Source organism: Littorina saxatilis, linkage group LG10 (genome assembly GCF_037325665.1).
Source record: "Littorina saxatilis isolate snail1 linkage group LG10, US_GU_Lsax_2.0, whole genome shotgun sequence".
Taxonomy (NCBI): Eukaryota; Metazoa; Mollusca; class Gastropoda; order Littorinimorpha; family Littorinidae; genus Littorina; species Littorina saxatilis.
In genome coordinates, this window is record NC_090254.1 from 1,786,066 (window position 1) to 1,801,065 (window position 15,000).

At 44.4% G+C, this 15,000-nt stretch overlaps 1 protein-coding gene across 9 annotated transcripts in view; it reads right to left on the reverse strand.

Annotated features, from left to right (window-relative positions):
• LOC138977932 (serine-rich adhesin for platelets-like) overlaps window positions 1–15,000 on the reverse strand; it is a 166,630-nt gene that overhangs the window by 23,970 nt on the left and 127,660 nt on the right. For 6 of the 9 annotated variants that reach the window (XM_070350539.1, XM_070350536.1, XM_070350535.1 and 3 more), the window contains 6 exons: window positions 14,131–14,540; window positions 11,707–11,791; window positions 10,615–10,972; window positions 9,686–9,796; window positions 6,384–6,713; window positions 481–565 (listed from right to left, as the gene is read on the reverse strand). In XM_070350539.1, the coding sequence (XP_070206640.1) occupies window positions 481–565; window positions 6,384–6,713; window positions 9,686–9,796; window positions 10,615–10,972; window positions 11,707–11,791; window positions 14,131–14,540 (1,379 nt within the window). Of the gene's footprint in view, window positions 1–480; window positions 566–3,990; window positions 4,003–6,383; window positions 6,714–9,685; window positions 9,797–10,614; window positions 10,973–11,706; window positions 11,792–14,130; window positions 14,541–15,000 lie in introns of all 9 variants that reach the window. The other 3 variants (XM_070350537.1, XM_070350541.1, XM_070350542.1) reach the window with 3 other exon arrangements.

The window sequence follows — 15,000 nt, forward strand, 5'->3', positions numbered from 1 at the left end:
CCCTCATGACTCTCGTATCCAACAGGCCCTCATGACTCATCTACTCAAGTGAGAGGGAAAAAATGGTAGATATCGATCCTACATAGCGCAAGGAGGATTCCCAGGTCAGTTTTGTTTGCTTTGTTTTTCAACTTAGTTCCAGCGGAATGTGATGCCTCGTCTCTATTTGCTGCTGGTCACCTTGTATCACGGAACGGTATCACTCGGTTATGCAAGTGCCGCAGAAAGTGTTCTAGTAAGGCCTACAGAACTGATTTTAAATGCAGTCCTCTCCTTAAAGCAATATTTTTAGGCTGCTTTTTGTTTTTAATCTTTACAGCATTTAATGTCTTCTGCTCTGTTTGTATAGGAACCCGGGAGAAGGGGGGCGGGGGGTCTGCAGCTCATCATAAAGATACAAGTTTTGTATTTAGCCTTTTTTTCTCCTGACCACTCTTGTTGTCAATTTTTCCCAGGCACTGGCAATATGAAACAGCTTACCTCTCATTCTGGGTTTGGAGGAATCGTCCGACTCCACGCCGTCACTGCTGACTGACAGGTTGGAGTTGGAGTTGGACAGGTTGCCCTGGTAACACAATCATCATCATGTCAATACATATCATATTTGGTTGTAATGGAGATGTACAAATAATGGTCTTATTAATACCATATTTGTGGGGTTATTGGTAAATGATGAGCTTGTTACTATATATGAGAACTTTTGAGTTCTATATGTATTTGTCTTATGTGCCTTATGATTGTTTACAGGCAGGTTCGGTGCGTCACAGAAATTGTTCCTATTTTAATGCACAATAAAGTGTTGTTATTGTTAATGTTATTGTTGTTTTTATCAATCAGCATACTAACAGACATTTATCAGATATGATTTCTACAGTGTCTTAGCATAACTGTACATACACACACACACACACACACACACACTCAAACACACACACACACACACTCACACACACACTCACACACACACACACTCACACACACACACACACACACACACACACACACACACACACACACATACTCACAAATGTCCTCCTCATTTATTTATTTTTCTCTTCGTTTTCTTCGTTAATTTTAATCCTTTTTGATGTGAATAGATACTATACAAAGTTAAATAAAAAAATCAGATTTGAAGAGTCAGATCGAGTTTTATATGTGACATGTTTTCTCTCCGTCTGCGTGTCAACATCTTTTCTTGAGGTAAATCATTTGTCTCTTTGGTTTGTTCGTGAGTTTGTCCCTTTCCCTCAGTCTTTCTATGCTTGCTTGGTTGGTTTTCTTTTCTCTCAGATACAAAGTCAAGGCATACATTTCGTATAATATACAGAGCTATAACTATAAGTATGATACAACATGGATTACACACAACAAAAGCAGACCCCATTAAAGGCATAGAAAGCTGATGACTATTCACGCTAATTGCTTTACCCACAGCTGGAGACATGCTAAATTAAGTTCCCTGCAAGATATTGTGGTCTAGGACCCCTTAAATGTTGAGATATTTGAATTTTTATTTTGATCTAGATCGTCCTATTTATAGATTTGCCAACAGAGGTAACGTTGACGCAAGGGAAATAACTCCGCGTCTTTGTTGACATCCTCACTTTTTCAGAGGCTAGAACAAGCTGTAATGCATGTATATGGTCCGCGCATTGCGACATATCGTCATTATATGGCCTTATGATGCATTTGACATCGATTATGGGCAAACTACACATCGTAAACATGGGAGCGAGTTAGTAAGCCTTTAAGTTCTACAGACGTGATTAAGAATGCAGCCTATCACTGATTAAGGATGCAGCCTATCAGTTTTCTCCCCGCCCACGCATATCACGTGCATTCCTCGCTGCACGAACTGCTGGTAACAACAGCTCACGTGTCTAACGGATCGTCAGGGCCCTGTAACTGTACACTGAGTATGACGCATGGCCCGGAAGTGTCTGACGGCAATACGCTGAACAAATCTCAGTCATTTGCTCTTACGTCCCCCACCCCAAACCACTCACATCCACACCACCACACCCACCTCCATCCCCTATCCCCGCCCTTCTACTCTCCAAGCTTGTCTTTGTGAACTGTTTTACCTCGAACAAAATATAAAGTTTAGATACAATGTGTATATTTGTCCAAAAAAAGGTTATTTATTTCTTTTCTTGGAGTTATATTTCTTTTTTTCTGATCTAAACTATACAAATTTGAAAAATACAAAATCGATCTCTGCTGTGTCCCTTGCTTAGCTCATCCACCTCCCCTTCCCATCCACCTCCCCTTCCCATCCACCTCCCCTTCCCATCCACCTCCCCTTCCCATCCACCTCCCCTTCCCATCCACCTCCCCTTCCCATCCACCTTCCCTTCCCATCCACCTTCCCTTCCCATCCACCTCCCCTTCCCATCCACCTCCCCTTCCCATCCACCTCCCCTTCCCATCCACCTCCCCTTCCCATCCACCTCCCCTTCCCATCCACCTCCCCTTCCCATCCACCTCCCCTTCCCATCCACCTCCCCTTCCCATCCACCTCCCCTTCCCATCTTACCCCTCTCAATACTCATCCCCCGTCCCCCGTCCCAGTTCCATAATTATCATCCTTCCATCTCGCTCTCCGCTAGGGGGGGGGGGGGAGGTGAAGGAGACAGTGGGGGCGGGGCAGGGATGGCGGGGTGACAGTGACACTCTGTACATGCACGTGCAGTCTTAGTAATGACACCTTGACCTCCTTCATCACAGGCACCTCAACTCTATCACTTATCTCACTGTTTACTCTCTCTCTCTCTCTCTCTCTCTCTCTCTCTCTCTCTCTCTCTCTCTCTCTCTCTCTCTCTCTCTCTCTCTCTCTCTCTCTCTCTCTCTCTCTCTCTCTCTCTCTGAGCTTGTATTCCGTGCAGTTGTTTTGCTTTGTATTTGTACATACTTACAACAACAAAAACGTCTACTAAAATATCCTCTTGCTATGTACAAGAAATATCAAAAGACAGAGAGAGTCACTGAGCTAGATCAAAAGCTTGCCTAGTTCTTGCAATAAAGCTCAAGTGCCTGTGTTTTTCAGAAGGACGTATTAAAACTACTCAGTCAGAACACCCAACCAGCAGGCTGTCCAGAGCAATTTGCCTGTGATTTGGAGGACCCTATAAAGTCACCCCGGGTTAGGAATGCTTTGAAGAATTAGTCCCCGCTTGTTAAAAGTTCTAAATTGAGGTTAATTGTTCAAAATGAGCCGACATTCCACGATGGTGAGAAATGCCGAATGTGGCTGGAAAGGGTCAGTAGTTCGAGGTGTTAGTCTAGCTCAGCTAGGATTAGTTCGGTATTCTCATAAATACTGTTCATACATGCTTCAACGTTCGCTTAGGCCAAAAAAAAAAATAGGTCTGTTTACGGTAACCCGACCGACCCTAGTTTTTTCGCGCGACCCTAGACTTTTTTTTGGCATTTGGGGAAAAAAAAAAAAAAAAAAAAAAAAATCCTTGTTTTTTTGGCAAAATAACGTAAAAATATGGTTTTTTGGAGAAAAAAAATAAATAATAAAAAAAAAAAATCCCGACCTACCGACCCTATTTTTTTGGCCTATGTTACCGTAAACAGACCTTTTTTTTTTTTTGGCCTTAGTAAAATTGTGAGAGAAAAAAACAAACACATCTGTACATAACTAAATGTTATAATACCAGAAAAATCAAAAATGAATAGATTCTGAATATAAAATAAATATATTCTTTTCTTTCTTCAGAAAATATGAAGCAGAGTGGATGAGATAAACGCAGATAAGGAATTGAGTTTATGACATAAAGCAACAACGAACTAAAACTCGGCGTTATACGCTGCATCAGAGGTTATGTATTGTGTGAAACAACAAAAGGCTTTTAGTAAACCACAACAGACAACAGCCAATGAAAAGCCCCTTAAAGTCCCTTAAAGCCCCTTAAAGTCCCTGCAACCCTAAAGCTGAAAAAGATGGTGCCACAATACAAGAGTCACAACAAACTTCACACATACCTCAGCGTCTCGCTGCGTGCACACACAAAAACCAGCACGAATGAAGTTTGAATGTTGAAATTATGTACAGACCGTTGTTAGTGTTCTGAACACAGGTAAACTGACAGAGGAATTGATTCTCTGTGTCTCTATGACTAACTGGTCGGCTGCTCGGCTGCTCGGCTGAGAGAGAGAGAGAGAGAGAGAGAGAGAGAGAGAGATAGAGAGAGAGAGAGAGAGAGAGAGAGAGAGAGAGAGAGAGAGAGAGAGAGAGAGAGAGAGAGAGAGAGAGAGAGAGAGAGAGAGAGAGTCTGCCTTGCTGCAGAATAAAACAAAATTATTTTTTTTCCGTGAATGAACCCAAAGACTTGATGCTTCTGACGAAGTTTTCGAACGGCAGCACTTTTACATCAGGAAAGCTTTGTCGAATTAGTTTTCTGTTGATTTCTGCACGTTGAAACGTTATGTTTCACATAACGATAGTAGCAAGTATGATGTCAGTCACCCTGTTTCCCTGTCAGCCGTCCACAACTGTGTTCTATTCCAGGCCCAGGGCTCCCCAATCTGTGCGTCCCTGAAGAAACTTACTGGGAATTCTTGAAGGGGGTCCCGTGACGCACCAAACTTCAAAATAGCGGGTCCTGGGACGCACTGAATTTGTGTTATCGTGCATACCGTCGGTACTGAGGTGATCGTCAGCTAGTTTCCATACAGAACAGACAAGAACCTACACTTGGATGTACAGTATTTCAAAGATGAAGAAATGTCCCGCAGGATATCTACCAACCCAAATTTACGGAGTGAATCAAACTAATATGACAAATAACACTTTTCTGAAGGACTCACAGAACTGCCAAAAGTCCTCCCGGTTTTGGGACCCTCTAAAATTTTGCTGAAGGGGCTGAAACATTATAAATGGGGATCGCGGGACCCTTTATGTGGAGCGTTTGTGAAGATCCCTGCCGGCCTGACGCCCATTGAAGATCCCTGCCGGCCTGACGCCCATTGCATTTCCCATCGTGAAACATCAAAACAGTCAGCAACACTGGTCACAGGAAACAGTCAGCAACACTGGTCACAGGAAACAGTCAGCAACACTGGTCACAGGAAACAGTCAGCAACACTGGTCACAGGAAACAGTCAGCAACACTGGTCACAGGAAACAGACAGCAACACTGGTCACAGGAAACAGACAGCAACACTGGTCACAGGAAACAGTCAGCAACACTGGTCACAGGAAACAGACAGCAACACTGGTCACAGGAAACAGACAGCAACACTGGTCACAGGAAACAGTCAGCAACACTGGTCACAGGAAACAGTCAGCAACACTGGTCACAGGAAACAGTCAGCAACACTGGTCACAGGAAACAGTCCGCAACACTGGTCACAAGAAACAGTCAGCAACACTGGTTACAGGAAGCCCTGGAGCCATCGCCTTCTTTATGTGTCCTGTTTCATGTACCATGCTGACTTCCAATTTTCAAATCTGGTCTGACGCTCATTGCATTTCCCACCGTGAAACGATGGACAAACATACTCAGCAAATTTGACTCAGATCAGAGGTAGCCATGTAGTAGCCAAGACTGGATCACCAAAGACAAATGCCACGTGTTCATTCTACATCATACCAGCATCAGGGGATTAGCGTGTCTTGTACTAATTTCATGTCCGACTGCCTTACATACATTCAGCTTTCTTTAATAACTCTATAATAATAGGATTAAGTCTCAATCAAGTCTCAGTTCCTCGTTCTGCCAGTTCACCAACACTGTACATCTTCACAACACACCAGATCGAGCTATTCAACCAAGACAGCAAGTCCATGCGGGGAAAATGACGATTGGTTAGCAGTGAGTCCGCACGCAATTGACAACCCCCAACCACCAACCACCACTCAAAACCATGCCAGGCCACATTTCAAAATCAGATATGACGTTAGTAAAAATGGAATGTTAGGGACTGCCTTTAACACACGCCATAGGGCAGTCAGAGGGACGTAAAGTCATTCACTGCTCATTCCGGAGCAAGAGACAAAATAGCTTGCGGGAGTAGGGTGTTTACTAAAGATTCAAAACAACAGTTTCATCCTGCCTAACCGCAAGGCACAAACCAAACATCATGCCACACAAAATGTAAAAGACACAAGGAAACTTTATCACTTAAGACCCCCGATTCCGCACTCCATGCCAAAACCAAACAAAGAGTCAAGTTCCATGCACACTCTCGCCACCCAGAACAAAATGCCATGCCAAGATGAAGGACTTAACACAACTTCGTGTCATTTCCAACGACTCGAACACCAAGGTCATCACAAACTAGGGTCATGCCAAGGTCATCACAAACCAAAGGTCATGTCAAGGTCATCCAAGACAAAGGTCATGCCAGGTCCATGCCGAGGTCGCAGAACTCACTCTCCGCATCCCTAGGATGTACTTGTCGAGGGGGAAGTACCAGTTGTAGAACAGCGTCTTCCAGTCCCAGCGAGACAGGGTCAAGGTCGAGGCCGTTCTGGCCGAGGAGCCCAGCGTGGAGAAGGAACGGTTGCTAGGCAACAGGGGACGACCTCTGTTCAGCAGACGACCGGTGCTGGCGGGGGAGCGGAGGGGGGCCCCGGGGTGAAAGCGGGGGGTGGTGGGGCTCAAGGGGGGGGTGCTGAAGACACTGCTGTTGTCTGTCATGTGGTCCGCGCCGTACTCTTCGTACATTTCGTACTCGCCCTCCTCGCCTTGCCTCACGTCCAGCTTGAAGTAATCAATGAATAGTTTGGGTTTAACGTGCTCTAAGACTTCGCGTCCTGCTTGAAGTAATCAATGAATAGTTTGGGTTTAACGTGCTCTAAGACTTCGCGTCCTGCTTGAAGTAATCAATGAATAGTTTGGGTTTAACGTGCTCTAAGACTTCGCGTCCTGCTTGAAGTAATCAATGAATAGTTTGGGTTTAACGTGCTCTAAGACTTCGCGTCCTGCTTGAAGTAATCAATGAACAGTTTGGGTTTAACGTGCTCTGACACCAGTTTGCCTATGTCGGGATAGGTATTGGTAATACGCTGAGAAACTTTGGTGGGAAACTTTGACTCGAACAAGCCCATTGCGGCTGTCTTCTTGGACACACCATCATCAGGCTTGTCTTGTCCAAGTGTCGAGGTACGATCATGATAACATGATGAGAGACGTGTTTTCCAAGCCCTGAGACTTTCGTTGTGAGCTTGGGATCTGTTTAGTGCGCTGTGTACACAAGGGGGTGCTCGGACAACGAAGAGAGTCTGTACAAAGTTGACTTCGAGGGATAAACCTCTCGCCGAACCAGGGATTTGAACCAGGTCCAGCTTGGGCAAACCGCAACAACGAATGGTTATTTCCATATACTCATTCGTCGTATCAAGTGAGTCGCAAAGCCTGGCTTCTTCACCGTCTGAGAGCAGCCAGGGCCCACAGTACTTCCTGGTCTAACGATCTGGTCTAACGATCTGGTCTAACGATCTGGTCTAACGATCTGGTCTAACGATCTGGTCTAACGATCTGGTCTTAATCAAAGATTCCATAACTTGAGTTTCCACTTCAAAGGATGCAATGGTACACTACGAGCACGCGCACAAGAGTAAGATTCCTGAATTTGAGCATCTACATAATTGCCCTTGTCGCAAAAATCATAGCGTTTTCCTTTGACAAGTACCATCGTTGCTTTCCCCCTATGTGATTGTGTGATATAATGTTTGCTATGAAACCAATCCGTACTGACCGCGGTCATACAGTCTTGGTTCGCAGCAAGGTAATCCACAAGCGCACCTACAGAGAAAAGAAAGGAAGACCGACATGGAGATACAGGCCAGATAGCAGGCACACAAAAAGACTTTGTAAAAAATGTTACAATTATAAACTTAGTTGAAAATAATGTATTTTCAAAACAGACAAAATCTCGTATTTCCAGGTTCGTTTTTTGTAATACAAAAAGTTAATAGAAAGATGAGTTTGCACATTTGATTTTGCAAATAACGTTTATCATATATAAGGTAGAAAGATGTGTTTGCAAATGCTTTTTCTTTAAATATTTGAAAATGAAATATTAAGTACTGTAGAAAGAAATGTTTGCACATTTTATTTCGTCAAATTCTGAATACCAAATATCAGATCATATGTGTGCAAATTCAATTTTGTATAGATTTGTGAAAAAGCATCGTCTAGGGTAAGAACGCTGACTTAAATAAAAGGAAAAAAGAAGCAAAACTTGGCTAAATGTAAAAAGAAGCAAAACTTGGCTAAATGTCAAAAGAGAAAAGAAGACAAACGGGGAAGAAAAGAAAAGAACAAGAAATGAAAGAAGGAAGGAAATAACAACTGAATAGCGCAACCTACAGGCATGTGATATCCAAGAAAACAAGACAAAATAAATCCATAACAAGAATAAGATAAGAAAAAGTGAGATTGGATAAGATTACTTGCCCACATCGGGCCAGTAGCAATAAAGGAAGAGTAAGCCAAGGGTGCTAGTGTCACCTGGCCTGTCTGATAGTACAACGAAGCACGAACCAGTGTGAGAGATATACTGACAAGTATCACACCACTGTATGTGATGAAGATTGTCTTAACAAGCTGAATGTCAAGGAGGATACAGTTTTGACTACACAAGTTCAATGTCAAGTCGAATACAATATTGACTACACAAGTTCAATGTCAAGTCGAATACAATATTGACTACACAAGTTCAATGTCAAGTCGAATACAATATTGACTACACAAGTTGTCGAACGCTGAAGAAGAAGAAGAAAAGACTACACAAGTTCAATGTCAAGTCGAATCCAATATTGACTACACGTACACAAGTTCAGTGTCAAGTCGAATACAATATTGACTACACAAGTTCAGTGTCAAGTCGAATACAATATTGACTACACAAGTTCAGTGTCAAGTCGAATACAATATTGACTACACAAGTTCAGTGTCAAGTCGAATACAATATTGACTACACAAGTGGAATATCAAGTCGAATACATTATTGACTACACAAGTTGAATAACAAGTAGGATACAGTATCAGACTAGCGTAATCAAGACGGAAAACACAAGTTGACTGTCAAGCAAAATCTGGTCACATATTGTGATATTGCTTGATATTAGTAAGTGAATTTAATGGTTATACATTTCACATAGTTGATAATTTCAAGTTACAAATTATGTGAGAGTGTGTTATAGCAACAATATATGAGTGGTACAAGGGACGTAAGGTCTCGTGACAGTCGGGTGAGATGAAAATCACGTCACATGTAAAATTGAGGCAAAATAATTCAAGATGACAACAAAACAGCAGATTGGCAAATCAAGAATAATTGAGAAACAAAAGGCAGCACTCTGGTTTTTAAACTCAAAGTATAACCAAACTGATTTTAACTAAACTAGAAGGCATATAACTTTACTTAAGAAGGTATAGAATAATTTAACTCTAGAAGGCATATAACTTTACTTAACAAGGTATAGAATAATTTAACTCTAGAAGGCATATAACTTTACTTACGAAGGTATAGAATAATTTAACTAAAGAAGGCATATAACTTTACTTAAGAAGGTATAGAATAATTTAACTTTAGAAGGTATATACCTTACCTTAAAAAGGTATATATAACTTAACTTAAGAATGTATAACATTTAACTAAAGAAGCTACATAACTTAGGAAGATATTAAATGAACAACATAACAAAATGAGCCGTGTGTCTGCTTACCTTGCTCCCATAGGTAGAGCTGTCGCCCCCTCCCCCTCCCGAACTGAAGGTACGCACCAGGTGTTGTGGGTAATTGGTCACAGGTAGGCCCTGAGATATGTTGTTAATTTTCTGCACACGACAACACAATGGGTTTGGCTTTAGGACAATCAGAAATCCAACCAATGGGTGTGCACGTGGACATGGGACTAGGGAGCACACAACCAACAGTTCACTTCATCAAGGACATGGGACTAGGGAGCACACAACCAACAGTTCACTTCATCAAGGACATGGGACTAGGGAGCACACAACCAACAGTTCACTTCATCAAGGACATGGGACTAGGGAGCACACAACCAACAGTTCACTTCATCAAGGACATGGGACTAGGGAGCACACAACCAACAGTTCACTTCATCAAGGACATGGGACTAGGGAGCACACAACCAACAGTTCACTTCATCAAGGACATGGGACTAGGGAGCACACAACCAACAGTTCACTTCATCAAGGACATGGGACTAGGGAGCACACAACCAACAGTTCACTTCATCAAGGACATGGGACTAGGGAGCACACAACCAACAGTTCACTTCATCAAGGACATGGGACTAGGGAGCACACAACCAACAGTTCACTTCATCAAGGACATGGGACTAGGGAGCACACAACCAACAGTTCACTTCATCAAGGACATGGGACTAGGGAGCACACAACCAACAGAAGGACACCATGGAGAAGACATTACCTACACAATCCTCTCCTCCCTCCTGTGTCAAACTTGTGCCAGCGTATCAACAATACAAGTCTCTAATTGGCAACGCTGCTATTGAGGATGCTTATTCTGAATTTCATTATCTTCATGATAATAATAGCACAATTATCTAGCGCTGTGGTACTCCACGCAAATCGCTTTCCAATATAAAAACAATATTCTTGGTACTGACCTCACACCAGAGGTTGGCCCACTCCTTGAAGTCGACAGCGAAGGTGTAGGCCTCCCCGTTGTTGTGGGTCAGCTTCATCTCGAAGCCCTTCCTGCCCAGCGGCTCCCCGATACCAGCCTGGAAGCCGGACAGCGGGATCACCAGCACGGGCCGTCCGTCCTTCTCCGGCTTGTACAGCGCCACGCACCCGTTGCTGATGGCAACCAGACGACGGTTCCAGCTCAGCTTGCCCTTGTGCTGCATCTCGCCGGAAATGACGACACTGTCCAGCTTCTTGAATGGCACGTTGATCTCCCAGGTGGAGGATGACCTCCCCTTGCTAGACAGCAGCTTGGAGCTCTTCTTCTTCTTCGGCCTACTGGGGACACACACAGGTACAAAGTGACACGTCTTTCTCCTCGACTCTTTAACAGGAAACATACTGTGATATTCAGGGTACGAAGCGTTACTGTTTATATGTAGAAAAGGTTATAGTTTTTTTAAGGACACCGGGGTTTTTTTTGCAGAAGCAAGAAGCTCTTATTTATTTATATGGGAGATGTATATAGCGCTTGACATTCTCTATATCACGCATTCACATCGGCCAGTAAATCTCAAGCCATTACAGCGAATATTTACTTTTCACGGCCTATTATTCCAAGTCACACGGGTATTTGGTGGACATTTTTTTTTATCTATGCCTATACATTTTTACCAGGAAAGACCCTTTTGTCAATCGTGGGATCTTTAACGTGCACACCCCAATGTAGTGAACTGTATTTCTGTATATATCTGCAAATAATTGCACACATTTTGGGGAATAGTTGCTAAAACATTCTTCTTTAAAGAAATACTCATAAAAAAACCAGAAAATTCTTAGTTGAGATCTCAGAGATCAGCCATCACGGTGTTTGGTCATTTAAATCGGAACTAGCTGTTGAATACCCATCCAAGGAATACAAATGTATAAAAGTCGAAAGACACAATGAAACTGTAAGTACTGTAAGGCATCTGTACAACAAACAACATAAACACGGGCACCTTACCAGCTAATGTAAACACTCTGATTCTGAAGTATAATAGTAACAAAGAAAGTTGCAAGAGTGTACTTACTTGGGTAACTTAATGTTAAGCTTGGACATGAGCTCTGTGTCGTGTTCATTCTCGTCAAACGACTCGTAGCTCGTGCTGTCGCCATCTGCAACACAGTGACGTCATAGTCAGTAAATTTTGGCAAAATCAAAGATGGCGTCACGTTGTCAACAACAAAGATGACGTCATAATCGTGAAGTTAGCATCAATGATCTCAGGAAATTACGCTAAAGAAGGTGGACAGTGCCGGCATTGGGTCTGCCCATTTTATGATATCGATGACGATTTCACCCTGAACAGGTCGTGGCGTCAGTGGTTGTGTTCCGCTGAAGGTAAATTCCGTCGTGTTATTTGACAGAGTGGAAACAACCCTGACATTCCTGTTTCTGGGGACTTTGTGAACTCAGATTTCTGAAAAGCTATGGTGGGTAATGTAACTGTGTGACATTGCAATAGGGAAATTCAAGGAAGCAAGGAGTACGCTTAGAGGCAACGGCTTGGAAATTACGGTAGTTTAGTTGCAATTGTGTACACCTGGGTGTGGATCAAATAAAGTATTTCTTCTTGAATGTCTGTTACCGTCTTGACGCCATGAAGTCTGATGCTCAGTGATAATGATTGCAGGAGATATGAATTGAGATGTAGGAGCTTTAGCCAGCAATTGAGAGGGTTGAGGCCACATTTGGTTCCACGCACAACACAAAGATGGGTAATCCTATCCCTATAATAGACCGGGCGCGCATTGAGCGGTCACAAGAGCAACTTGTCGCGCTAATACCCTGACCCCACGCGCCCAGACGGCATTGCCAGTGTGTGCAGGGCAGCGATCACACCAAGCCCTAGTGTCAACACACTCACACGGAAACGCTTCCCTGAAGACGCATAATGGCCCACCCGCCCGTCTGTTGATCTACCCGTGTTGATGCAGCACTAGCGATAGGCCCACAATGCCACCCGCTCAATTACTCCCTTAATCTCCTCGCCAAACAAAGGGCCAGTCCGCAGACCGAGCATCAAGGAGCCTTCACTTCCTGGCCCTGGCGGCGTCTTGCAGGGCGGGAAACAGTCCCCCGGTCTCTCAGGCAAGACTTGGCGAGTGGGGCGAGGAAGTAGCGTTTCTTGGGGAATTCTCGCCGCGAGGAACGCTAGGATTTGGCAAGAGTAGGCGAGCATGCCTTGGGATGCTCGCTACGTGAGAAAAAAAAGTGACTGCAGCACAGCTGCTGATCCGATTGGCTGTTCGTGGCTGTTAACTGACGATTGTACACGACCTTTTCGGTATCAACCAATCGTAAGTAACTCTTCCCTAGCTAGCCCTCAAACCGTTCCATATATACACCCTGGCTGTCTTGCATAGCGAGAGGCTAGCCGCAAGCAATTCTTGCCTCCACGAAACGAGCGTCAGAACGGATTGCTGTGACCACGCGGCCTGCAGCATGGGGCAAGCTTATTGGGTCTCGGGAAATACTAACGGCTTTTGGAAGCAGAAGAATGCCAACTACAAAATAGCGTGCAAGAGAAACTACGAAAGGTTCAAGCTTCTTACTAACAGCGAAATAGCATTAACGCATCACACAAATGGGCAGTGTTTAATTCAAATCTGGAGGCGAGAAGAGGTTGGAATCGGGCGTAATGTTAACATGGCCAATTCGAAATGACGTTGCTTTATGAAGTCTTTTTGCTGACAATTCTATACAAGTGGGTTTATGGATGTCCATGTAAACAGAGCCTTAGGCAGTAGTTCGCGTACATCATGCAAGCAATGCACAAATACGCAAACAATCTCAAACAGTTCATTGTCGTCCAAGATGTAGCTCTGTTTTCTCGTTCCTGTAATACATCCGGTGTTGCTCGCAAAGGTAAATCTATCTCTGTGACTTTCTACTGTAGCAAGGCGTTGTCTCCTGGAGACGGTATTCGGCTTTAAAGATCTCACAACGCTAAATTTACATCTGTGGCCTTCTACAATAAGTAAGGCTTTGTCTCCCGAAGACGGATTTTCGGCTTTAAATATCTCTCAACGCTAAATTTATCTCTGTGGCCTTCGACTATAAGTAAGGCTGTGTATCTCGAAGACCAGGGCCGGACCCAGGGGGGGGGTTCCAGGGGTTCCGGAACCCCACCCCTGGAAAAAGCATGTACCTTGCTTTGAGTGTGTGGTTTTTTTTTACTAGTTTTAGCACCAAAACAATGCTGCTCTTAACCCTCAAAACAAGGCCCAGAATGCACCAGATTGCACAGATTTTAACCGTTTTTCAAAAATTTTCCGGGAGAGCATGCCCCCGGACCCCCCTAGTTCGCGCGCCTGCAAACGCGCTTGTGGCTTCGCCACTTCGCTGATTTGCCCCCCCAAAAAGGAGGAACCCCCCCCCCCCCCCTTACAACTCATTTGGTCCGGCCCTGAAGACGGATGTTCAGCTTTAAGGATGTCTGAAACAAACTCACCCGACACGTCGGACTTTTCCGACTTCTCCGACTTGTCGGACCTCTCAGAGCGGGCGTACAGCTCCTTCCTCCGGGGCAGAGGGGGGCGGAAGGGGAGATCGGGGGGCTTGGTGTCCAGGGAGGTCAGTGACGCGGGGCTGTCCGCCCCCTCCGATTCCTTCTTCTTGGTCCTGGGGGGGAGGGGCGGGGGCTGCCAGCCGGGAGACGGCGTGTCCAGAACATCGTCGTTGATGTCGTCCACGCTGCCCGCAGTGGCCAGGCTAGAGACGTCGGCTGGCTGACTCAGGCTGTCCTCTGACGTAGGTTGTTGTGGTGGTTGTTGCTGTTGTTGTTGTTGTCTGGCGATGGGGATCTCGTACACGGCGTTGATGTCGTCTTCGTCCTCATCGTCGCCTTCCTCGGCCTTGGCGCTGCGGACAACAACAAAGTGTGGCGTGAAATACTGACCGAGCTTTTCACGATGTCTGATCTAAAGTTTAATCGTTTTAATGTTTGTGCAATATCGTTTTGCTATTGTGAGGCAGGCCTCATCACATATCTCTTTCTTTCTTTGTTGTTGTAAAGACAGACAAGAAAGTATTTGTTCTTGCGTCTGTGAATGTGTGTACTGGGAGGGAGGGGGGGTCTGTGCGCGCATGTTTGAATGTATGCCTCTGTGTGTCTGTGCGTATGTGAGTGGGGGGGGGGGGCTGTCAGTTGGACAGTGTGTGACTACCTTGGCTTACTGCAAGATAAATCCCTTTTATTGCTGTTCTCTGCTCTCTTCAATCTTAACAAAACCCATTCCCCAGCCAACAAAAGCAGATTTATCAATGACCTACTCTTATAGATGCCTTACAATCGAGCTTTGTTCGCCCTTTGGGTGCTGCG